General features: G+C 45.1%; 1 protein-coding gene across 1 annotated transcript in view; it reads left to right on the forward strand.

The window, feature by feature from the left end:
• The window catches only part of LOC138262453 (protein adenylyltransferase SelO-like), a gene marked incomplete at its 5' end in the record, with an annotated part of 306,692 nt that extends 284,527 nt beyond the window's left edge, over nucleotides 1–22,165 (forward strand). The window contains 2 exons of the mRNA XM_069212347.1: nucleotides 3,230–3,309; nucleotides 21,856–22,165. Of these exons, the coding sequence (XP_069068448.1) occupies nucleotides 3,230–3,309; nucleotides 21,856–21,981 (206 nt within the window). The remainder of the gene's footprint in view (nucleotides 1–3,229; nucleotides 3,310–21,855) is intronic.
• Between the last annotated feature and the right edge of the window lie 4,291 nt (nucleotides 22,166–26,456).

The raw sequence follows: 26,456 nt of genomic DNA on the forward strand, positions 1-26,456 counted from the left end.
TGCTGCTGCCAACCCCTCAGACAGGTTTCTGCCCTCCTGGGGTCCAGCCAGGCTTGGCCCAGGAAGGCAGAACAAAGGACTTCCTCAGAGAGAGGGTGTTACACCCTCTCCATTTGGAAAAAGGTGTCAGTGCTGGGGAGGAGTAGCCTCCCCCAGCCTCTGGAAATGCTTTGATGGGCACAGATGGTGCCCATCTCTGCATAAGCCAGTCTACACCGGTTCAGGGATCCCCGAGCCCTGCTCTGGCGCGAAACTGGACAAAGGAAAGGGGAGTGACCACTCCCCTGACCTGCACCTCCCAGGGGAGATGCCCAGAGCTCCTCCAGTGTGCTCCAGGCCTCTGCCATCTTGGAAATAGAGGTGCTGCTGGCACACTGGACTGCTCTGAGTGGCCAGTGCCAGCAGGTGACGTCAGAGACTCCTTCTGATAGGCTCCTTCAGGTGTTGCTAGCCTATCCTCTCTCCTAAGTAGCCAAACCTCCTTTTCTGGCTATTTAGGGTCTCTGCTTTGGGGAATTCTTTAGATAACGAATGCAAGAGCTCATCAGAGTTCCTCTGCATCTCTCTCGTCACCTTCTGCCAAGGAATCGACCGCTGACTGCTCTGGACGCCTGCAAAACCGCAACAAAGTAGCAAAGACGACTACTGCAACCTTGTATCGCTGATTCTGCCGCCTTCTCGACTGTTTTCCTGGTGGTGCATGCTGTGGGGGTAGTCTGCCTCCTCTCTGCGCTAGAAGCTCTGAAGAAATCTCCAGTGGGTCGACGGAATCTTCCCCCTGCAACTGCAGGCAACAAAAGACTGCATCACCGGTCCTCTGGGTCCCCTCTCAGCACGACGAGCGTGGTCCCTGGAACTCAGCAACTCTGTCCAAGTGACTTCCACAGTCCAGTGACTCTTCAGTCCAAGTTTGGTGGAGGTAAGTCCTTGCCTCCCCACTCTAGATTGCATTGCTGGGTACCGCATGATTTGCAGCTGCTCCGGCTCCTGTGCACTCTTCCAGGATTTCCTTTGTGCACAGCCAAGCCTGGGTCCCGACACGCTAACCTGCAGTGCACAACCTCCTGAGTTGTCCTCCGGCGTCGTGGGATCTTCTTTTGTGACTTCGGGTGAGCTCCGGTTCACTCCTCTTCGTAGTGCCTGTTCCAGCACTTCTGCGGGTGCTGCCTGCTTCTGTGAGGGCTCCCTATCTTGCTGGGCGCCCCCTCTGTCTCCTCACGCAAGTGGCGACATCCTGGTCCCTCCTGGGCCACAGCAGCATCCAAAAACCCTAACCGCGACCCTTGCAGCTAGCAAGGCTTGTTTGCGGTCTTTCTGCGTGGGAACACCTCTGCAAGCTTCTTCACGACGTGGGACATCCATCCTCCAAAGGGAAAGTTTCTAGCCCTCTTCGTTCTTGCAGAATCCACAGCTTCTACCATCCGGTGGCAGCTTCTTTGCAGCCTCCGCTGGCATTTCCTGGGCATCTGCCCAATCCCGACTTTGTCGCGACTCTTGGACTTGGTCCCCTTGTTCCACAGGTACTCTCGTCCGGAAATCCACTTTGGTTGCATTGCTGGTGTTGTTCTTTCTTGCAGAATTCCCCTATCACGACTTCTGTGCTCTCTGGTGAGGGTCTTGGGGTGGGCTATTTTTCTAACCCTCACTGTTTTCTTACAGTCCCAGCGACCCTCTACAAGCTCACATAGGTTTGGGGTCCATACGTTATTCGCATTCCACTTTTGGAGTATATGGTTTGTGTTGCCCCTATACCTGTGTGCTCCTATTGCAATCTAATGTGACTATACATTGCTTGCATTACTTTCTATTGCTATTACTGCATATTTTTGGTATTGTGTACAAATATCTTGTGTATATTTGGTATCCTCATACTGAGGGTACTCACTGAGATACTTTTGGCATATTGTCATAAAAATAAAGTACCTTTATTTTTAGTATATCTGTGTATTGTGTTTTCTTATGATATTGTGCATATGACACCAGTGGTATAGTAGGAGCTTTGCATGTCTCCTAGTTCAGCCTAAGCTGCTCAGCTATAGCTACCTTCTACCAGTCTAAGCTGCTAGAAACACCTCTTCTACACTAATAAGGGATAACTGGACCTGGTACAGAGTGTAAGTACCCCTTGGTACCCACTACAAGCCAGGCCAGCCTCCTACAGTTAGCTCTCTAGTTGTTCTTTAGAACACTTTGGAAGGCTGCCGTAGAACACAAGGGAATCAAATGACAGGCTGAACCTATTGGAAGTACATGTTTTACTGAGAATGTCAGACTTCATTCTCATAAACCTGAGAAATATATTGTGATTTTACAGAAAATATGCTTTCATTTTATCTTCTGGAGCACCATCCATCAAATCTATGGGAAAATCATGAGAAACCATGATTCATGAAATCCCAGTAAAAGGGTTTTTCACAGGGTAAAATCACCTTCGAACACACCACAATTCCTAAAATTAGTATGGCACTTTCAACAAATTATTATATTGTAACTAAAATCTGTTATCACCCTTTTGTTCTCCTTTTTGTGACCCTCAAAACCTGCCATTCACGACAATGCATTTCAGTGGGAAGCTCTCATGTATATTGGTCCCAAGATGGCTGCCAGCACTTCCTGATTGACGTGCTGGCAGCCAATCAGATTCCACCATGAGGTCTGTGCTTAGGCTGTACCCAGAAATACAAATTTGTTTTTCATCACATATCTCACAAACTACTGAATGGACTTACACCAAATAAAAAGTGTGCTTTGTGGACCAAAAGGTACCCTTCTGCTAAATTTGGTCTAATTCCGTCCATCAGTTCAGTCTGTAGTCGTGGTTAAAATGGGAAACACACTTTTTTGACCCTCCCTTTTTCTCTGCCCCTGCTTGACGGATCACCCCGAAACTTTCCATGTACAACAAGACCCTTGGGCACACTTTTTTGGGGGGAATTTCAGAAAGATTCATTAAAGGGCACCAAAGATATAGCAAAGTCAAAAAACGATTTTTCTATGGAAACTAGGCCCTAACTATAACTGCCTACTGGCAACCGCCAGTAGGATGGAGATAGAGATATATATATATATATATATATATATATATATAGTGTGTGTGTGTGTGTCTTTTAAACAATAGTGCTTTTTCAACCTCATTCTCTAATAGCGTTTAGAGCATGCAAAAAAATACGTTTGGGTTGAGTTTATTTATAACAATATGTGAAAAACTTTGCCTGTTTTTTTATTTCAGACACTAATCCTAGGTACATTCTGAGGAACTGGATGGCAGAGTCTGCTGTACGCAGGGCTGAAGATAATGACTTTTCTGAGGTAAATTAATTATAGCATTCTTATAGCTGGTGTGATAATGCAGTGCTGTAAAATAGATGGCCTGTGTTGATAAGGGTGGTGGTGCAAGAGCACCATCACTAACCTAGCATTAGCAATGAGGATATTTCCAACCTCTAATTTAAATTTGGAAAACTGTCGTAATTTATACAGAAAATAGCCCGAACTCATTATTTTGCATACCTAATTTCAGAATTGAATAATATTGCATGAATACATGTTATAAAAGTGAAGTACTGTGTAATCAGTAAAGAGAAAGTAACTAATTAAAGGGTGCACTAGTCTTTCTTGCATCTGTCAGTCTCCATCAATGTGATTATGGGCAAGCTTTGTTGCAGATTTCGACAAAGCGGCAGTGTACAGCTGCTACTGTATTTTCTGAAGATTTGTATTTTTCAGACTTTTTTCCTCTAAAATTGGGAAATTTTGAAACAACTTTGTTATGCATTTAGAATTTATCTTCTTTATTTTATTTTTGTTTGTTTCATTTTTTCATAATTGGAATTGGCATAAGTGGATTTCAGGCAAATTCTTATTTTTATATAAATATCCCAATCAGATTGAAATAAAATTTTGATGTGCTGCTGATAACCACTCGAGGTTCTTCTGACCAACTTCATATGTGAAATTAAAAAAACATAGCCTGTACATTTAGTGCTAACTTCTAAATTGATCCACTACAGTATCATTTATATTTCCCCCTGTCGGGGTAACCTGGCTGCTCTCGTATAAATAATATTACAAGTCTAACTGCTAAGTATGTTAATTTCTGATGAATACTTCTAACACCAGATTCATATAGGGTGACCACCCATCCGTAAATTTCACGGACTGCCTGTAATTTCGCCCTAGTGTCCGTTGTACATGATGAAAGGCTTAACAGACGGCATTTGTCTGTAATTTTAGCCTCTCACCAAAAGGACAGTGGACGGCAGGGCGAAATTTTGACCAGATGAGTTTCCACAGCTAGTTTGAAAGGCAGGGAGTCTTATGCTCTGAGGGAGGGAGGAGCAGACAGATAAGAAACAGACCTTCTTGCCAGGTTGTCTCCTTCCCTAAAGAAATGCAAATGTGGGCAACTGGTAAATCTGCAAATGCAAAGGGGCTTGAAAACCTGCATTGACTTTAATCAAAGGAGTCACCTGAAGCTTTCTGATGGCAAAGATATTTTCTTTTAGAGAGGTACTGTAATGGTGTTCCAAGGTGAGCTGTGGAGTGTGTGGTTTTAATGGAGTGTTATAAAAAATGTTAGCACTAGGTATAAACTGTATATTATTCAAATCTGTATTTGAGAAGCACGTTTTTTTATTTAACCGAAATGTATTCGCGCATTTTGTAGCAGCCTATATTATAATGTAATTGTATTTATATCGCGCTTACTACCCCTGACGATGCATCAAATGCATGTTTAAAATAAGGACTTACACATTCAAAAAATTTTCTTGGACCTTGGTACCTCATAGTACTAACAAACATTCTCAAAGCCAATAGGTCTAGTCTATGCAAGAGTTATTGGCTTTGCTAATATGTTTTAGCCATGTTGTACACCAGAGTGGTTGCTGTTGAGCAGGGCTAAAAGTTAGTGGCATAGTGGTGTGGAGTGGAGTAGGGTGGCATAGGAGCAGTGGCATAGAGCCCAGTGTTGCAGAGTACAGTGCAGTGGGGTACAGTGCAGTTGTTTAGAGTGCATTGGCGAAGAATGCTGTGGTTTCGAGTGCAATGGCATGGAGTGGCATGGGACAGAGATGAGTGGCATAGAGTGCAGTGGAGTAGAGTGGCATACAATAGAGTGGCAGAGAGTGCAGTAGTGTAGAGTGGTGCAGTGGCATAGATTATAGAGTAGACTCGCGTGGCAGAGAGTGCAGTGGCCTAGTGTACAGTGGTGCATTGCAGAGTAGAATATAGTGCTGTAGAGTGCAGTCGAGTGGAGTGATGCAGAGTAGAGTGGCATAGAGTGCAGTGGTGTAGAATGCAGTAGTTCAGAGTAGATTGGTGCACAGTACAGTGACAGAGAGTTCCATGTTGCAGAGTAGAGTGTCAGTGCAGTGATGTAGAGTGGAGTACCGTGGCACAGAGAGAAGTGGTGTAGAGGACAGTGGTGCAGAGTAGAGGGCAGTGGCGCACAAGGCAGTTGTTTAGAGTGCATTGGCGCAAAGTGCAGTGGCATAGAGTGGCATGGGGTAGAGTAGCATAGAGTGCAGTGGAGGAGAGTCGCATACAATAGAGTGGCAGAGTGCAGTAATGCAGAGTGGTGCAGTGTCAGTGCAGAGTAGACTCATGTGGCATAGAGTGCAGTGGCATAGAGTGGTGCAGAGTAGAGAATAGTGCCTAGAGTGCAGTGGCGTGGAGTGCAGTGATGCACAGTGCAGTGACATAGAATGCAGTAGTACAGAGTAGAGTGGTGTAGAGTGCAGAGTAGAGTGTCAGTGCAGTGGTGTAGAGTGGTACAGAGAACAGTGGCATATAGTACAGTGGTGCAGAATAAAGGGTGGTGGCATACAGTGAAGTTGTTTAGAGTGCACTGGTGTAGACTGCAGTGGCATAGGGCAGTGTGGGGTGGCATAGATTGCAGTGGAATAGAGCGTATTGGTGCAGAATGTAGTAATACAGAGTAGAGTGGTGTAAAAGATAGTGGCGGCCAGTGCAGTGTTGCAGAGTTGAGTGTCAGCGTGCAGTGGTGTAGAGTGCATTGAACTAGAGTGCAGCGGTCAGAGTGGCATAGAGTGCAGTGCTGTAGAGTAGATTGTTTCAGAGTAGAGTGCAGTAGCATAGAGTGGAGAGGTGCAGGGTAGAGTGCAGTGGCATAAAGTAGATTGTTTCACTGTAGAGTGAAGTGGCTTAGAGTGGAGAGGTGCAGGGTAGAGTGCAGTGGCATAGAATGCAGTGGCACAGAGTGCAGTGGCGTAAAGTAGAGTGGTTCACAGTAGAGTGAAGTGGCTTAGAGTGGAGTTGCATAGAGTGGCATAGAGTGTGATGGCATAGAGTAAAGTGGCATTGAGTGCAGAGGTGCAGAGTAGATTAGAGTGACGTACAATGTATTGATGTCGAGTGCAGTGGCATAGAGTTTAGTGTTACAGAGTAAAGTGCACTAGCATAGAGTGTATTAGCTTAGAGTGCAGTGGCGTACAGTGCAGTGTTGCAGAGTGACATAGAGTGGAGTTGTGTGGATTAGATTGGTGTTGCCCAGACTGGAGTGGTATAGCGTGCAGAGTAGCAGAGCGCAGTGGTGTAGAGAGGCATAAAGTGCATTGGCATAGTGTAGACTGGTACAGAGTAGAGTAGAGTAGGGAGGTATAGTGTGAAGTAGCATAGAGTGCAGTGGCTTATTGTGGAGTGGTTCAGAATGGAGTAGAGTGCAATGCAGTGGCATGGAGTGATGTAAAGTGGGGTGATACAGAGTAGGGTGCAGTGGTGTGGAGTGGTGCAGAGTGGAGTGGCGTATGCATGGTGTGGTAACACACTGCCATTACAGGCAACACATTTTTGATTGAAGTGACCATTACATTTGCACAGGTATACAGTTTTTCAAATCAAACTATGCTGTGCACAGACGATGTGTGGAAATTGCATCACCTAATGCAATGATTTGTTTTAATCATAGAAAGATATTTGTTTCCAGCACAGTTCAGAGTTAACAAAAATGTGCTTCATTTGTACTCCTAATTCTGATATGTTCTGGTTTATTTAAATATTGCCCTGTGATAGAAAAAACTCTTTCCTAACCCCAGTATCCAGCAAGATTGTCACATAATTCCTCTCACTTTGAAGTCAGAGAAAGAAAAGTAAACACTAGGTTCCCACCGAAGACAGAGCCTGACATTTGACTTTGCTCTTTTTTGATACACAGCAAATCTGGCCCCTGCTCACCCCTCACAAGCACGAACAGCGGACCATTGCACCAAAAGAGTTTGCCTAGGTGGATGGGGGTTGCTTGTTCAACCACTTGACAGTGCATATTCTGTTTCTCTACTGTGTGCAGAGACAAATCCCCAGGTACCCACTACCATCCGATAGTCTTGGTGGACCCATCTTGTCTCATTTTAGGAATTGTCCCACCTTGTTCTTCTCTTCCTTATTTATCCAGTTCTTAGCAACAACCCTTTGAATCACTTACCTTGGATCTCCCATTTGATCTTGATTTCATCCTCCTCTTTTATTATCTTTGATTGGTAGTCCGGGCTCCCATTTCTGAGATAAATGTAGAGTCCCGGACATACACTCTAGTGCTGTGAAACTACAGACAAGTTGTGGGTACCTCACATCCTGACATTAGGTGTGAGACTGTCGCCCACACCATCTGCCCTGCCTCTTTAATTTTTCTTTTTAGGATGAAAGTCCATGGGCAGTTGGGGCAAGCCAGATGTTTTTGTTTAATTTGTTTAAACTAGCATAAGGTTAATTACCTTAATGTTTCCCAAACTGTTTGCGAGGGTTTTTAAAATGTTCAGAAACATAATCAAAACTTTGCTGTTACTTTCTCTTCAAGAAAGATTGGGTAAATTTGGGTAAGGGCGATGGCCTTGCCGCAGTACCGAAGGGCATTTATTTACAACTGAACAAGGACGTAATGTGACACCTGAATGTAGCATACCAGGAGGCAATCACAAAAACACCACAGTGATTAAATAATGCTATGTTAAAAAAGAGTAATTAAATGCACTGACAACATATTGAGGCATGGCCTCTCTTCTGTGTGTCTGTAAAACTGACATTTGTTGAATTTTTGTCCTGAATTTTGACCCTTTGTCCTGAATTTTGACCCTTTGTCTTGAGTTTTTACAGTCCTGTCCAGAATTTGCCTCAGTGCCAGGTGGTCACCCTATACGCTTCAGAATATTCCCAGATGCTGGACTGCATCCGTAAGTTTATAAAGTAATTGCTCCCGCACACCACTAGGTGGCACTGTTGGACTACGTGGCAACCTCATTGCTGCCCCCCACCTCCACTAGTGACAGAACAAAGACGTATATAGGCGCCACCCCTGCGCACTGATGTCTGTTACTTTCTTTCCACCCGGAGCTCTATTCCCATAATTGTTGGACTTCTGATAGTTTCAAATTTTACAACAGTGTGCTAGGGATGATGTAAGTCTTTCTGCCAAAATGCTATGCCTCGACTGCAGGAAGCAGATTTCAGTCACAGTCTGTCATGACTTTTGCCTCTGGGTTCCAGCCACAACTTGAAAAGGAGATCAGAGAATGGGAAGCAAAATTATATGCAGAGGGAGCCCAAGACTAAGTTGTGTTAGAAGCAGCCGTTCTGCTGCTATTCCAATTTGCAGAGTTTTTCCTGCTCCAGATTGCAGGATCTTTCTCAACCCCAAATGCCAGTCCAGTTTGAAGTCACAAAGGAAGTCAACGTCCAAAACGTGTCACAAGCAAAAGAAGGCCAGGTGTGATTTGACCCCTGTTACAACTCAAAGACAAGCAAGAAGCTGTGCTATTGCAGACTGAGGACCTTTCTCCTCTAGCATCTTCTGACTATGAGCCGATACTGAGTTTGGTCCCGGCGCACTCAAAATATTGTGGGCTGTCCTTGACTCTACATCCGATAGAAGCTTTTAAGGAAATCATGCTGCAAATGTTCTAGATGCTACTGACTCCCTTTGGAGTGCCTTCAGGCTCCCCAGAGGCATAGAGGCTACTAGTCACACTTGCATTAGTGAGTCCCTCCCCAGATTGGACTGACCCTGTTGCACCCAGTACCAGCCCCTTGCTGACACAGGTTCAGACTTCTACCTTGGCCCCAATACCCATGCCAGTCCCTTCTGGGCCGGCGACCCTTCCTACTTTGAAGATGCCCATGCCAGATCAATCCTGAAGCTTGTCTCCAGCTTGGAAGCAACAGCAGCCTTCTCCAGGTCTATGAAGTACTATGAGATAACGAAGGTGCAACCAACTACGCTGGAACCCAAACCCCAGCCGCTTCCACAAGGTCAGTACTATCATAGGCTGGAGGCCCTGTTCAGCCAATTCGGACATAGTTCAAGAGCTTCAAAACATTCCCCACAATGACTATAAAGAGGCAGATACCCTTTGTCAGACTGATGCAGGGCTCTATTAAGACTCACAAAATGCTAGTGGGTTGGATACCTTTCCAGAAACCAAGTTGTAATCCTCACCTGGTCCAACAACCAAAGAAAGTGCTTCTTAGTGGTACTACTTAGGACAGCAGAAGCCCTTGACCTACACCTGCCCACTGTAGAACCAAAATCCAATGCATCAACTGAAATTCATCAGCTGGGGCTGGCCTCTACAGAACCAATGTTGCCCTTCAATGACTCACTTATGGATTCTCTGACAGCCATTTAGAGGAATTAAGCACAGCCCCTTCAGTCAGTCTTCCTGTGGCTAGGCTACATAGACCAGCCACTTGTGATCCAACATTCCTTACCCACCACCTGAGTTGGGAAAGGCCCATGGTGCAAGTTTTAACCACTTAGGTTAACCCAAGTGCAAGGGATCAAAAGTATCAATGTTTTTGGGAAGAAATTATTTGCTTCAGCTAGCCTAATCTTATGATCTCTGAATGTGGTCTGTCTTCTGGGCCGATATACCAACACCCTGTGTGACAAGGCCATCGATATCGATTGTATCAGCAGTTCCATAAGACATATGGACAAACTTTACCCAGACCATCTAGGATGGGCGGGGTGCGTTGAAGTATGTCTTATGTGTTGGCCTCAATACCTGTGAAGTCGCACCATTGGTATCAGTGCAGTCTCAAAGTGGCACATTTGGATACATGCCACTGGATTTTCAAGGGATGTCTGAGCATCCCAGATGGGCATGCCCTGTGACATCACTAGAATTTTAGGGGAGTAGGCTGACTTTGCGCTGAAGAGATTTAAAGACAACCTCCCTGTGACGCACACCCTAGGGGTGCTTTTGGCATCCCACCAATTCAGGGGCTACTCATGACTCCTGGCATGCAGATATCGGTAGCCGTAATGGGCAGTTCAATCAATCAATCAATCAATCATTGGATTTATAAAGTGCACTACGTACCCGTGAGGGTTTCAAGTCGCTGGGGGGGGTGGGAGCTGGTGTTACTGGTCGAAGAGCCAGGTCTTGAGGAGTCTTCTGAAGGTGAGTAGGTCTTGAGTCTGTCGTAGGTTGGTGGGGAGGGTTTTCCAGGTTTTGGCGGTGAGGTATGAGAAGGATCTGCTGCCGGATGCGGGGGACGACGGCGAGGTTAGAGGAGCGAGGCTGACAGGTGGGGGTGTAGAAGCTGAGTCTGTTGTTTAGGTAGGCTGGTCCGGTGTCGTGGAGCGCTTTGTGAGCGTGGGTAAGAAGCTTAAAAGTGATCCTTTTGTCCACGGGGAGCCAGTGAAGGTTTCTCAGGTGGTGGGAGATGTGGCTGTGGCGGGGTACGTTGAGGATCAGTCGGGCAGAGGCGTTTTGGATGCGTTGGAGGCGTAGTAGGTCTTTTGCTGGGATGCCTGTGTAGAGTGCGTTGCCATAGTCCAGCCTGCTGCTGACGAGGGCCTGTGTCACTGTTCTTCTTGTTTCTGTCGGGATCCACTTGTAGATTCTGCGGAGCATGCGGAGTGTGTTGTAGCAGGAGGAGGAGACGGCGTTGACCTGTTTAGACAAGGTGAGGGAGTAGTCGAGGATGAAGCCCAGGTTGCGAGCGTGGTCGGTCGGTGTTGGTGGGGTTCCTAGTGCTGTGGGCCACCAGGAGTCGTCCCAGGCGGAGGGGGTGGATCCGAGGATGAGGACCTCCGTCTTGTCCGAGTTCAGTTTCAGACAGCTGTTTCTCATCCATTCGGCGATGGATTTTATTCCCTCATGGAGGTTGGTTTTGGCGGTGCGCGGGTCTTTAGTGAGTGAGAGGATGAGCTGGGTGTCGTCGGCGTAGGTGAGAATGTTGAGGTTGTGTTGTCGGGCCACTTGTGCGAGGGGGGCCATGTAGATGTTGAACAGCGTCGGGCTGAGGGATGAGCCTTGGGGGACGCCGCAGATGATGTTGGTGGCTTCGGAGCGGAAGGGGGGGAGGCGGACTCTCTGGGTTCTGCTGGAGAGGAATGAGGCGATCCAGTCGAGGGTTTTCCTTGAATTCCGATTTTGTGGAGGCGTGATTCCAGGGTGTGGTGGCAGACTGTGTCGAAGGCGGCAGATAGGTCCAGGAGGATGAGGGCTGATGTTTCGCCGTTGTCCATTTGGCATCTGATGTCGTCTGTGGCGGCGAGAAGGGCGGTTTCGGTGCTGTGGTTTCGTCTGAAGCCGGACTGGTAGGGGTCTAGGATGCCGTTGTCTTCGAGGTGGCTGGTTAGTTGTGTGTTGATGATTTTTTCAATCACCTTTGCTGGAAAGGGGAGTAGGGAGATGGGTTGGAAGTTCTTGAGGTCGTTTGGGTCTGCTTTGGGCTTCTTGGGGAGGGCGCGGATTTCGTCGTGTTTCCATTTTTCAGGGAATGTTGCTGTTTCGAAGGAGATGTTGATGTCCTTCCGTAGTTGGGGGGCGATGGTGGAGTCGGCTTTGTTGTATATGTGGTGGGGGCAGGGGTCTGACGGAGATCCTGAGTGGATGGAGTTCATGATCTTGCGTGTCTCTGTGTCGTTCACGTTGGTCCAGGAGGTCAGGTGGTTTGCACAGGTGGAGTGTTCGGGGGTGGGGTCTGGCGTGGGAGTGGCGTCAAAACTGTCGTGGTTGTCGGTGATCTTCCGGTGGAAGAAGGTGGACAGTGCGTTGCAGAGTTCTTGGGATGGAGGGTTGTCGTTGATGTTGGCGCTGGGGTTGGGGAGTTCTTTCACGATGCTGATGAGCACTTTGCTGTCGTGTGCGTTATTGTCCAGGCGGTCTTTGAAGTGGGATCGTTTGGCTTGTCTGATGAGTTGGTGGTGCTTGCGGGTGGCGTCCTTGTGGGCTGTGAGGCTGTCAGGTGTGCGTTTGAGGAGCCATTCCTTTTTTAGCTTCCGACAGTTGCATTTGGAATTTAGGAGCTCGTCGGTGAACCAGGTGGCTTTTCTTCTGGCTTGGTTGTCGGTGGGGTTTTTGAGTGGGTCGAGGGTGTTGGCGCAGTTGTTGATCCGCAGGGTGAGGTTGTTGGCGGCGGTGTCTGGGTCGGTGGAGCCAGGGGGTGGGTTCTGGACGAGGGCGTTGGTAAGCTGGTCTTCCGTAACTTTGCTCCAGCTTTTGCGGGGTGGTTGTTGGGTGCGGTGGTGCTCAGTGTGTTTCTTGTAGGTGAAGTGGATGCAGTGGTGGTCGGTCCAGTGGAGTACGGTGGTATGGTTGAAGGTGACGTGGGCGCTTGAGGAGAAGATGGGATCAAGCGCGTGGCCGGCAGAGTATCCACCGGTCCAGAAGTGTACTGAACTTATACGCAGTTGTGCCTTTGAAGTGGGAGAGGCATCCCTTTCTGTCCTGGTTGCAGACTCACCACAAGAGGGTATGCAGCCATTTGTGTGTGGACAGGAGGCAGCCTATACAGGTGTAAGTATCCCTCCCCCCTAGGATGGCCAATCAAGTCACACCTAAACTCCCCTTGTGTGTGGCTGTCTATAGGGAATAAACAAAGTCCAGCTGTCTCCCACCCCAGACTGAACAGAGGCAGACAGCAGGCACCAAATGGATAAAATAATGGAATGCCAACTTTCTAAAAGTGGCATTTTCAGAACTGCAATTTAAAATATGACATAACCATAAGTTGTGATTTGAAATTGTAAGTACAAAGACACCAAACTCGAAAAACATATCTCTTCCAGATTGTGAATTACACTTATGAGATGTAATACCATAATCCTAATGTTATCCTATGGATAGGACTTGTTATAGTTAAAACGAGTTTGGGAGTTTTTCACTACCAGGACATGTAAAATGTAAAAGTACATGTCCTGCCTTTCAGATACATTGCACCCTGCCTTCTGTGTTGTCCAGGGCCTACCTTAGGGGTTACGTATATGCGGCCGGGGCTGCAGCATAACTCAAGGGGAGGGACAGGGGGAAGGGTTGTTAGGACAGAGACAAGGCCAGCCAAACACACATGTGCACTTAGGTGCGCTCTCCCCACCTCCCGTAGCCCAGCCCCATTCCTCCCTGCACTGCTGGCTGTGCCAGAAGCAGAAAAAAACGATAGTAAACTATTGTTTTATTTTTCTGCTTCTGGCACAGCCAGTGAGGCGACACTCCTTCTCCATAACGAAGGAGCCGCCCCTGCATATATGTATAAAAAAGGAAGGTTTGGGCCTGGCAAAAGGCTTATTTTGTCAGGTCGATATGGCAGTGTAAAACTGCACACAGTCTGTGCAATGGCAGGCCTGAGACATGGTTAGAGGGCTACTTAAGTGGGTGGCACAATCAGTGTTGCAGGCCGACAAGTAGCATTTAATTTATATGCCCTGGGCACATGTAGCACACTTTACTATGGACTTATAAGTAAATTATAAATGTCAATTGGGATAAAGCTAATGTTACCATGTTTAGGGGAGAGAGCACAAGCACTTTAGCACTGGTTAGTAGTGGTAAAGTGCACATAGTCTTAAAGCCCACAAAAGCAAGGTCAGAAAAGTAGAGGAGGTTGCCAAAAGTTGGAGATGAAGACCACCCTAAGGCAGTCAGGCCTAACAGTGTGCATAGTAAAAGTTTACATGTCGTCCTTTGTTTGTTTCCCAGACCAGCCTTATCGCTACAGATCACATTCTGTAGGTCATTTTCTGAAAGGTCTGACATATGTTCTCCCAAAACCCTTTGTCATGTCTCAGTGGGACCTTAATTTGGCCCTCACGTTTCTCATGTGCATACCATTTGAGCCCATGTACAGCTTTTTCTTGTTGCTTCTGACCGTTAAGACACTTTTTTTTATTGCTATCTCGTCTATGTGCTGTGTTAGTGAATTCTAGACTCTATCATTGCAACCTCTGTGCTCTACTGTCTTTCCGGATAAACTGGTTCTGAGGACCCATGCCACCTTTCCGCCAAATAGAGTATTGCCCTTGCACATGGGACAGTTCATCACTCTTACAGCATTTTTCTCTCCACCTCATCCCTAATAAAATAGGCTCCATCAGCTTGATTCCCTAAAGAGCTTTAAACTTCTACTTTAACACATAAGAGTATTGTGTTCATTGATCAGCTCTTTTTGGGGTTTGCAGCTGCCAAATCAGGAAAGATGGAACTGAAGAGGACTCTGTCTAGGTGGATCATCTTACTCATAAAGGTGGGCAACTCTGTAGCCAAGAAGGAGCCTCCTGACAGCCCATGGGCCCATTTCACCAGAGCTAAGGCTGCGACGACCGCATTAGCAAGGAGGGGGACAGGGGTGGTGGAACATGGGTGTCAGTGCACCCATTCAGCAAGCACTAATGTCTTGAAAGCCAGGCCAGCAGAGTGGGCCATTTTGCTTGCTCTATGCTGCAGAACATTTTGGTTTGAGTCCACTAATCAGACCCTCCACCTTTTGGAAGGTGCTGTTAAGGTATCTATTCTAAAGTGCAGGAATCTGCATGTAAAATAATCCATCAGAAGAACAGGTTACTAAGTGACGGTCTTTCTGGCAGTAACTCTAATCGCAGATTTCTAATCTCCCTCCTGCCTGGCTCTTGCACCAACTAAAAAGGAACCAATTCAATGTGCTTGGTACACTGTCATCTCTAATTTGTCACAGCTGCTCCTTGTCAGAAAGCATGGAAGAAAAAAAGATAGAAACTGATGTCGGTGCACAGGAGTGGTGCCTGTATGCCGCTCTGCTCCATCCCTTCTGGGCAGTGACAAAGTAATTTCCAAATCTGATGGTGGCATCTGGCAGCGTGCAGGACCAATTGTTTTAAGGAGTTTGGGAACTAGTCTGACCACCTGAGAATCGTCAAAAAATTAGAAAAATGCAGTTAGATAGAATAGCCCTCAGAAAGAGCATTACCAAACGTAATGGGTGCAATGTTTATTCCCTGAGGAATGTTTTTCGACCATAAGTGGTCCCTTATATTTTCAGAGTTGTTTTAAGCAATAGTTTTTAGAAGAAATTGATTATGGAATAATTGGCACAGGCAATCATGCATGTCTGTTATCGAAATCTAAAGTATCTAAAAAAGTGGTTATTATGTGTACACTCACTTCTTACCTGTCTAATTTATCCTGGTCCGAAGATGAGAATACTTAAACACGTTCGGTACTTTTGATTAATATAAATAAATGCCATGCCATAAAACAAGAAACGTTTCAAGGCAACGAATAATTTAGTGTGGATCTGAAAAATTGTGTGTGTTTTTATCAAAATGAACTAACTCATGTTATTTGTAGAGCGGAAGTGAGTTTAGAATATCATATGCATCCAGGCAATTAAAGCGATTTTAACTTTCATTATTTAGGCAGCTGTCCTAGTTGTAATACTAGCTGTTTATCCTAGTAATTGTGTTATTTCTTTGGCGTACATTCGACTTCCTAGTAAATAGTCTGTCTTACTGTGAGTGCTCACAACTCCTGACATAGTTTAGTGGATGGTTGTAAAAGCTGCGAATAAAATCAGTCTCGGGAAACTAGATTTATGCGCCCTTCCTTCAGGCTCTGACTGGGCAGGAGAGGAAGGGTGAGGAAGCATCCCTGGCTGCAGGTAAATGTCACGGAAGCTTCGATGAAATCCCCGATAGATGAATCAAAGCATTAAACGAGCCTCTGCCTAGATCTGTGGCCCATCAGATTTAACTCCTGTTGTTCGCAATGCTTCAAGACTGCAGTAGAAAACTTGTGTCGGTTTATGGATGCGTGGTATTTAAATGCAACACCCTGATTCATCAGCCTGCTGTCTTTTAGCAGGGATTGGATGTGCCCCCTCTGCCAGGCACCTCGGCACGTGATTGGTGCAACTTTCTTTATAAAATGTTGCTGCAAATTCCACTTATCTCTCGCTTTCCGGTGCCTGGATTGAGAGACATTCTAGGGCCAATGGATGTCAAAACACTGGCGGGCCCTCATTTTATAGGTTAATCGTCGCCGCAGTTTTAATTTTCAAAACTCAGGTCCATTTGATCAACTAATTTAACCATGATTTGCTCTTCGGTCTGTGCATACTCCTGTTTACTGTGTGAATCAAGTTAGCTTCAAGTAATGTGTTCTTGCCTTAAGTAAGAGGCATATACATAAACATGTGTTATATTTTCGCGTACTAGTTCACATATATGGCAAGGTTTGGCAGCCACGGTTAATATGCTTGTCTATGCAAAATACAAAATTATAGACGCAAAAGAAAGTCGATTTTTTTTTATCACTACCTTTGTAAATTGTACACCTGGCTTTGGTTAAGGGTCAGTGCACCTCTAACTGTTGCTTTCTCATTAACTCTCACTACACAGTTTTTTCCTTAGAACAAGGCGGCTCCTGCATTTTATAGAAAGGGACACACCTCCTCCTGCCCTTCCCAGGCATCTTTTCTTCTGCACCTTTTCTTACACTATCTTTTACACTGTCCATTATTCTAATCTTGAACCTGACCTACGATTAACTACATCCATTACATCAACCCTATGCTTTCCCTCAATCCTAAATCTAACCCTAACCCCTTCCCTTACTGCATCCCTTACTCTAACATTAACCCAACCCCTTAGACTAGTATTACCCTGACTCAGTCCCCATGGGCAGAGAAAGGTAGGTGCTGAATTGGGCCAGGCCTAAGGGTCGATGAACCCGCTCCATTGAAGCAAGTCTGAGGGACAGTAGAAAAGCAAACTGTGAGAGTCACAGGCTGAGATTTAACGTGAGGCAGTGATTGTTCCAAAGTGCTGCCCGAACAGCAGCATCCATGAAAAGGTAAACCTGGTTCTTCCCCTCTCAGACACCCTGCACAGTTTCAGCTCTCAGGTTCCCAAGCACCAGGTCGCCAGAGCTGAATCCCAACCCTGGCACAGGTGTGGCTACAATAGTGCAGCCGGTTCAATGCACACGAAGAGAACACAGCTGTGGTCCGAAAGATACAAATATATTCAAATAACAGGACTCCAGCCTCCGTTTCACCAACTGTCTCAGCACAATCTGTCAACCCTCTTTCAGGAGTTTGGAACATACAACTTCTATGACATTGGCAGAAGCAAGATGCCACAGGTATGCCCTGCCATTGTCTCCTAAAGGGTTATCTAATATTTCACTTCCTATTAGACCAGTATAGAATCGAACATTGCCTTCTTTCCAGAGTCATGCCATTCACCACATGGAGTGACTGCAATGCTAGTATTTATTAATATAGAGTACCCACTTGTAAATGTCGTTATATTAGATCCAGTGATGACCAGTGTTTCTGTTCCAGTATACTTTCTAATGCACCGTTTTCCATAGTTTGAACTATTTTCCTAATCCAAGCTGCTTTAAGACTTCTCTGGAAATCTCTTTTGGTTTAATGTACAAAATGCCTTGTTGCATGTTATTTTCTTTTGTCTAGTGGTACTAGCCCACTGGTATGTAAAATGCCCCAGGGTTCATTCAGAAATACTATGGTAGAATCTCCACACCCCAGTTTTAGCACAACCACTTTCTGTCTGAGCCCAGCCAGTTGAGAATGCCTGGCTACACCCCTGCAAACCTCTCACCCCCATCTCTAACATGTATCTCATTCTTAATCCTTTTCCGTACAGTAACCGTAATTATACACCTTACCTTACATCTTTCCTCACACCAGACCCCACGCTCACTTTTGTACTTCATATCTGCTGTTGTGTTACTCTACCTTTGTAATTCGTATTCTACATTTTGCTGAAAACTGTTTTGGTGTACTTTTCAAATACAAGCTTTGTTGACTTCCACTGTTCTGTATCCATGGCTGTAAGGTTCGAGGTAACAGACCCTGGAATGTAAATAACATTTTATTAGCTCAGTGCCCACAGGTATAAAACAAACTCGTCTCTAATTTGATTTGGAGTTTGTAGTTGTGTAATTTCTTCTCTCCTGGCCCTTGCACAGCCAAAGTTTGATCTCATTACTTGTGATGAAAATTGTTGTTTACTATTGGTCTGCGAGGGCCTTTTGGCGCCATTGCACTCTAGTTGGGTATGGTGACTACTCTCTCGAAGCTCCAGAATGATAGCTTTGGCCAGCAATCTGGGCATACTCCAGAGATGGTAGTATTGTTGTAACTCAGATGAAAGTAGTCACACAAAATAACGGTCAATGTCTAGTTTAAGTTATATTTTATGAAATAAATTGGTTGTCAAGAAAAGGAATGGTATGTTTGTTGAAACAAAGATCAACAAGAGTACCATAAGGCTCTAGCAACTCTGCTGCTGAGTAATGGCTTTAAGCATTGATTTGCCCTATGGCAACATAATCATTCTAACATTACAGCCTGTGGGCCATGTTCTCATCTGAGTAAGGATTGAGAATATGTTGGACATTTTCGGTACCATAATGGTCTTTTTCTGTTTATCATGAGCCCAAGATCCTTCTCTAGACAACAGAGTTTAGGTGGCATCCTGGGGGGATGCAATGTAGCAAATGCTAGCTGCCTTTCCTCCCACCTTCCCCATTCCATTGTTCTCAGACAGGATAGCAAAGTGGGTCCGATCTAAGGTTCCACGACCCACACCTATGCTAAAAAACCATCACAGTCAAGAGTAATAGTCATTCCTTAAACTAATCTTAGTTAAAATTCACAGTCACAAGAGGAGCTGAAAAAAACAGCTAACACCTTATGGTTAGCTTTCGGGGGAGTACATGTACTTTAGTTGCGTTTTTCTTCGAAATGGTCAGACACCATTATTTTTTCCAGGTGTCGGAGGTCCTCAGTAGACCATGTGCATCCCAAGTAAATGTGGAGTAGGATGCAGATTGGGTACTAAAATATTTTTAACTGTAATAACGAGAGAACCATAGGATGGTGGTTTAAATGGCATTAAATGTACATGACTAGGCCCACATGATGGGAGGATTTCCAATAGCCTTGAATGCAGGGGGTAGTGTTCCTCAAGCTCAAGAACAAAAGAGAATGCTACCCTTGGAAGTCCAGTAGAACTCCCCATGCCACATACTGTATCCATCAATCGGTCGTGCTCTGGTGTAGACTAATAGGCTCAAGATAGGAATACGAAGGTCAAGTCAAGGTTGTAGTCCACGCTGATCAGCATTCACAGTCCTTTGTTGAGGCCATCTTGTTGTCAACACTCGCATGATGCACTTGGTTCAGTTGCGGGTTCAGTCAAGATAGCAAGGTTGGAGCTCACTGTGAGTCCATGGCAGTCTCTCTTCTTGCGTCATTCTTCCATGCTTGTTTTATTAGCTTGGCCTAGTTTCTGTAACCCAATTAGCTAAGCCATTTACTCTTGCTCAGTACAGTCTAGCTCCTCATCTTCTGTACAAGGGCAGCCATTTTATGGGTGTCCTCTGGTCTTAGGCTTTCTCTTAGCTTCGAGTACATCAGCAGCGTGTCCTATTCATTGCAGGGCATCCCTCACAGATGTTGCTTCAAAGGTACCTCGCAAAGTCCAAATGAGTATGAGACCGGTTCCAGAGGGAAAAAGACAGAACCCTGTCAGAAGGCATGTTTCCTTGACATTCAGAATCCTCAGTTAACGAGATCAAGAAGCATCTTTTATTGGTACATTTCTGTACTTTTTGCACTAAAAGAAGGTAGGCAGTAACTGAGTGATGGGTTATTGATTAGAGAGGCGAGAGCCAGGCAGCTCAGGCATGTCACCTGTATTAATGTAAATAAAATTGCTTCCTCGTTTCAAGGTAGCCAGACTGATCTATTCAAGGCCATCACATGGGTTAGGAAGATGTGGATTGTGTCAACTCCCTCGGACATCTGAGGGGTTTGTGAGGCTCAGGCCATGCTGCTTGTCAAACACAGCCTCATAAAGAAAACCATTCAAACCATTCCTTCAACCTGTAGGCTCATGTTTTACATGAACAGAGCCACACAGCACAGAGGGCAAATTGGAGGACCCCACGAAGAGGGAGCATCAACCACATCCAGTCTCCCCACCCTTATAGCTAATTTGTGGTGGCTGTGTTTAGCCTACAACCTGCCATACGTCCTCCAACCGCACTCCACACTGGGCATTTGACCACTCCCTGTGCCCATCCCAGGCCCACAGGGCACTGCTTGCAGGTGTATCCAGTCTGCTGCGGATGAAGGGTGCAACTTTCTTTTAGCACAGTTTGGTAGCGTTTAGAAGTGTGCGCTGTACAAACAACTCATCTGCCAATGGTTCAGAAAACATTAAAAGGCATATTTATACTCTGTTTGCGCCGAATGTGCATCAAACATTTTGACGCACATTCGGCGAAACCTTGCCCCATATTTAAACTCTGACACCCGACCCCGCGGACGTCAAAAAATCTTCGTGTGTGTCATTTTTTGGATGCTGGAAACCGCCTTGCGTTAATGACATGCAAGGTAGGCTTTCCTGTTCAAAAAATGACTTTAAGGCCTGTGCCCCTTATTTATGCTCCTGTGTCAATTTTGACGCACAGAAGGGGGCGGGCCTTAAAAAACGGCACACAGCCTGATGTGCTCCGTTTTTTAACGCCTGGGTGAGGGCAGGCGTTAAGGGACCTGTGGGCTCACTTCCATGGTCTCTGACCATGGAAGCAGTCCAAAGGTGCCCTTTCCTGACCCCAGGGACACCCCTTGCCACCCTCGCCCACCCCAGGAGGACACCCATGGATGGGGGGACCCATCCCAGGTAAGTACAGGTAAGTTGAGGTAAGTATAATTTTTTAATTTTTTTAAGTGGCATAGGGGGGCCTAATTTGGGCCCCCCCTGCATGCCACTGTGCCCAATGACCATGCCCAGGAGACAGGGGGCTTGAATCCTGTCTTTGCTAAGGCACGAGTCATTTCAATGGGGGTTGTGTGTCAAAAAATGGTGCAAGTCCGGTTTGAGCCATGATTTTTAACTCAAACCTGACTTGCACCATTTTTTGACACACAACCCCCCATTCTTCCATACGCCGGCGCTGCCTGATTTGATTCTTTTTTTTTTTTTTACTCTGACCAGCCGGCATCGCTGGCTAACGTCAATCGTTAAATAAGGTGCCCCCATGGTGTGTAGGAATGATGTTAGCCGGCAGTACATTTTTGACGCAAACCAGTGCCGGCACTGGTTTGTGTCAAAAAGTATAAATATGGGCCTGTTGCTCTGTTCATGCTCAAATCTTCGTTTTGAAATGATGAATTGTAATGGGACAGTAATGTTATGTGTTTAATTTAAACTCAGTTTTTTAACAGCTCTTTATTTGTATTTGACATTACATCTGTTATGCGGGCATACGGTTCTGTAGATTTAATTCAACGGTGTTATCCACATTGGAATCGCACTGGATCCAGTGAAAAATGTCAAGCTAGAGCTTTGATTTAACATATTTAAACACATTAGGTCAATAAAACACTTTAGTGTAGTAATCATATTTTTGAGATTCATTGTTGCATGATATGTACTTTTGCTCTAGAAAACGCAGGTTGATCGACTCCAATGCATATTTTCCCATTTGCAGTTACCAAACAAAGTATTTCGAATAAAAGATTGTGGTATGCAACCCAACTTTATTTGATGTAGAAAAACTCCTTTAAATACACCAGTTGGTTTAACTATTTACTCTTTCCTAGAAGGTTCGCCTTTTGCACCACGTTTTACAACAACCATTTCGGAAACAAGCAGTGGCAGAGAAAGCAGGATACGCATCAAGGCCACCTTCCTGGGCCAAAGATCTGAAGGTCAGCTGCTCATCTTGAGAGAACACACAAAGAGGCACCGTGAGAAGATTTATAAACTGAGTGAAACCTTAGGAGGTCTTTAATGAAGAACGCCCGGGAGGAGGGCAGACAGACAGGAGTGGCAGCAGCTCACGCTGAGAGAGTAAACAAAGACCCTCCAGTTCTGGCTGTTAATATATTTATAATAAAACACTTCGCTATATGGTGTGCACTATTTCTGACGTTTTTCAGTTGTTGAAGAGACCGGATGTGTGTTTGTCGTTGGCCCTAAAAAAAAATACTCTCTCTAGCTCAGGAGCCGGTGGCGGCTGGTGAAATTTGAAAATGGTGGGGGCCTAAGAGCAATGAATGTATAGCGCAAGCGAGTGAGACGAGCAAGCCCGACCTTCCCTCGGGCAAACTTTCAAAAATTGGTGTATTTAGGTGCAGTTTTATCACTATTTCTGTAATAGGCCAAAAAATACAGCTCTCACGCATACTGGCTTCAGCCTGCCACCCTTCCTCTGCACTGGATGTGCTTTTACCGCCAGAGCTGCTGACTTTGGAACTCGGGAACCAGGTTCAATTCTCTGCGTTGGCTGAACATCTGTGATTTTGGACAAATGACTTAGGCCCTGATTTATACTTTTTTTGCTGCAAAAGCGATGCAAACTTACAAATTAAAATTATTTTTTGTAAGTTTGCGCTGCTTTTGTGTCAAAAAATTAGGGTAATGCGGCGCAAAAAAAGTATTAATCAGGGCCTTAATCTCCCATGTGCCTAAAAAAAAAAAAAAATGTTACCTTGTCTAATGTAATTTGAGCTCATATAAAGTGCTTCAGTACCTTCGGGTTGAGTTTGCACTAGATAAAGCAAAGCGTTAACATAATGAAAGACAAATAGATATACTGATTTAGTGGCTGATTTGTACAAAGTGAAACAAAAATTCTGTATAAATCACCACTTTGCCACTTAAATTGTGTGATCTTAGGCAAATATTTTATTAATTTCACCAAAACTCCAGTTTCTAAAAGCACTTTCAAATATGTAAGTTCAGAACACTTGGGTACAAACAACTATTGGGTTTGATTTATTAGACTATTTGTCATTGTGAAGAGAGCTGGAGTTCAGACTGCAGGCAGGTCACGTTTTTCGCAGAGCACGTTTTTCACAGTACCGGTCAGCATTTGCGTCAATTCACCAGAATGTCAGGTGTAGCGGAAGCGACATCACACATCCTTTCACTTCCACTCACAGACACATACTTACACATACACACTAATTCACACTTAAATACACACACTCTCACAGAAAACTCTCACCTGCAAGCCCGCAAACAACATGCATTTAAAAGCATTTTTACGTACCTCAGGAGAGCATATTCACATTTTCATTATACTAATAGTGAATAATATTTTATTATTCACTATTATTGAAATAAAAAATTGACAGAAAGCAAAGTGAGTGGAGCCACAACTGACGTGTTCCTGGCTCTGAATTTGCCACCTATGAAGCCAGGGGTCGCAAAGGGGCAAGCCAGGGGTCGCAGCTGCAACCCCTGGCGACCCCTAAATGACATTCATGCCTGTCAGGCAGTCAAAAAGCTGTTTGAATCCATTATTGAGTCCTTGGCCTCGCAGTACTGTGCATAGAGCAGGGATAATGTTAGCTGGCAGAAACAGTGGAGCAACCAAGATTCATGCTACTGATCCAGCACATTTTACGTTCTTTATCGAGATAGCAAGTTGCCTAATTTAATTTTATTAGGTAACTCGTTTTGTAGACACAGAGTGCACTTTGTGACAAATAAGCTTAAGAAGCATTCTCGTGGACTGGAAAAGTAAGGAGAGTGGGGCAAAGGAAAGGGAAAGTAGAGGGGAAAGTGCGGGACCATGAAGGAGCAATAAGAGAATTAAACATTTTTTACCTAGCTCATCAAGAATTTTAGATTCTATTAAGGACACGGAGGAGAGGGTTATGCTTTCTCTTTACTGACAAAACAGCAGCCAATCAAAACACAGTAAAACTTTAAACTACATGTCCAATGATAACCTTATGCTGTCCAGTCATGGCCCTTCTCGATATATAAGGTCTCTGCAACAACATCCGTCCTTTTTCTTTGAAATACCAATAAGAACAGAAAGTTAATTTTAAAGAACTTGCAGACAACTGAGCCAACCATCTGATTCCGGAAACATTGCCAGCCAAACATGCCAGTCTCTTCTACTGAACTCCATCGAAGTTTAGGATTCTTGAACGCAAACAAAGCGACCCAGCCGAATCAATCTCACGAAGCAGAAGTGTTTACCTCTGATGAAGATAATAACTTATAAAGGGACGGGTAAATCCATCAATAAAGCAACTTTCATTGCACACAACAAAAATATAATACATTGTATGTATAGCATGAATATCTAGGGTGGGATAATCCTTGCGTCAGTGTTCTTAATAGAATCTACAATTCTTGATGCTCTAGCCCGAATTTTTAAAATTCTAAATCAGGACCGGAGGCTTTGATTATGCTAGTTTAAAGTTTATTTACAACCTCTGACACCATATCTACAATTAGTTTGTGATCAGACACTTTAAAAGTAGAATCACTTGACCAATCAGCTGCAGCCATGATGTCCTCCAATCGTGCCCCAGCTGATAAAGCTTTAGAAGCCATGACTCCTCTAACAGAATGAGCTCCAAATATAGAAATATCTATACCTCATTCAGCCATAATCCCTCTGACTCAACGAGCCAAGGTTGCTGCAGTAACTGGTCTAAACATTTTCTGTAAAGAAATAAGTAATTGGCCAGAAACATCCTGTCTGAATTCTTGCTTACAATCTTCATAAACATTTATGCATTACACTACACATAACTTTTTGTCATGGGGAAAAGACAGGTATGCAATACAATGTAATTATGTTTTTGTATGTCTTATAATGTAAAAAGAGACCCCCGAGAGAGTAAAAACTCTACCTGCTAAATCCAAGGCCCTGGCATCCAAAACTCTTCTAAAAGAAAGTAAACAGAGCAACATTGTGAGTTTCGCCGCAAGTTGTTTGCAGGCAAGATCCTCATAACAAGGCCAATCTCTGAGCAAATGTAGGACAACATTAGCATCCCATAATGAAGAATACCTCGGTTGAGGGGGTTTAACCATAGGAATACCCCTGAGAAGTTTACAAGCTAATGGATGTTCCCCCAGCGGTCTATTCTGAATATGAGGGTGACTAGCTGAAATAGCCAGCTGAACGACAATTATTAATCGTCCTGTCAGTCAAACCCTGTGAAGCCAAGTCAGATAGAAAATTGACTATGACATGAATTTCTGATCCCACAGGGTCCATTCTCCTTTCACTGCACCAACATAGCTACTTCATCCAGGCTTGCCCATATCTCTTATGAGTGGAGGGGGCCCAAGATTGAGATAAGAAAAACAGTGCTGATTCCGAAACTCCAGGCACCTGCCATCGTCTCCTGAAAGTCTCCTTGCCATCAGGGACAATTGACACTGCAGAATCAGAAGATACACTCTTCCTGACGGATCCAACAGAAGATCCTCGCCCTGCGGTAACAGCACCAGGAAGTTGCTTGAGAGCGTCATTGCTAACGGGAACCAAGGCTGGGCTCTCCAATACGGAGTCACTAAAATCACCTCTGCCGAATCATGGCGAATAGGGGAGAGGCATATAGAAGGCCCCCTAACCAAGGCTGAAGAAACGCATCCGTCCCCGTTGCAAGAGGGCCCAGCCTCCAAATGTAGTAAATCAGAATTTGATTGTTCAGCCGGGAGGCAAACAAGTCTATTTGACAACATCCCCATTGCTGTTGAAGTGGTTGCAAAATCTGCGGATTGAGCTTCCAATCGCTGAAGTCCCGAAGGAAGCAAGAATTCCAATCTGCTGTCGTATTGGAACGACCCGGGATATACCCCGATATCACCGAAATTTGGTGATGCAGACAGTATTGCCAAAAATCCTTTGCGATCTCTGCCAATAGATGAGATCTGGTACCTCCGAGGCAATTTATATACCTGACTGCTGACACATTGTCCATCCGGAGGAGAATACAACAATGTGTTCTGCATGAGGAAATTGATCTGATCTCAAACACCCCGCCAAGAGTTCTAGACAATTGATGTGGTAATTCAATTTTCCCAGGGACCAACGACCACCCGTCTCCACCAAGCCAACACTTTCTCCCCAGCCCCATCGACTGGCATCTGACTCTATCACTACGTCCGGGACTGAGGAAAAGATCGCCCTGCCATTCCATGCATCCATGTGGGAGAGCCACCAAGAGATCTCAGTCTTGGCTTCTTCCGAAATCAAGATCAACTCTGAGTACTGTAGCCCCTTCTGAAGATGCAAAATCTTTAGCTTCTGAAGAACTCTGTAATGCAGAGGCCCACTAATCATGCTAACGTCCTCAATTATATAGTCGGAGAGACATGAGCGCTCCTCAAGTCATTCCTGATCGCTATTCACTCGGCTAGAGGAAGCAATAGAAGGGCTTTGACC

This window comes from Pleurodeles waltl, chromosome 10, assembly GCF_031143425.1.
Source record: "Pleurodeles waltl isolate 20211129_DDA chromosome 10, aPleWal1.hap1.20221129, whole genome shotgun sequence".
In the NCBI taxonomy this organism is placed as follows: Eukaryota; Metazoa; Chordata; class Amphibia; order Caudata; family Salamandridae; genus Pleurodeles; species Pleurodeles waltl.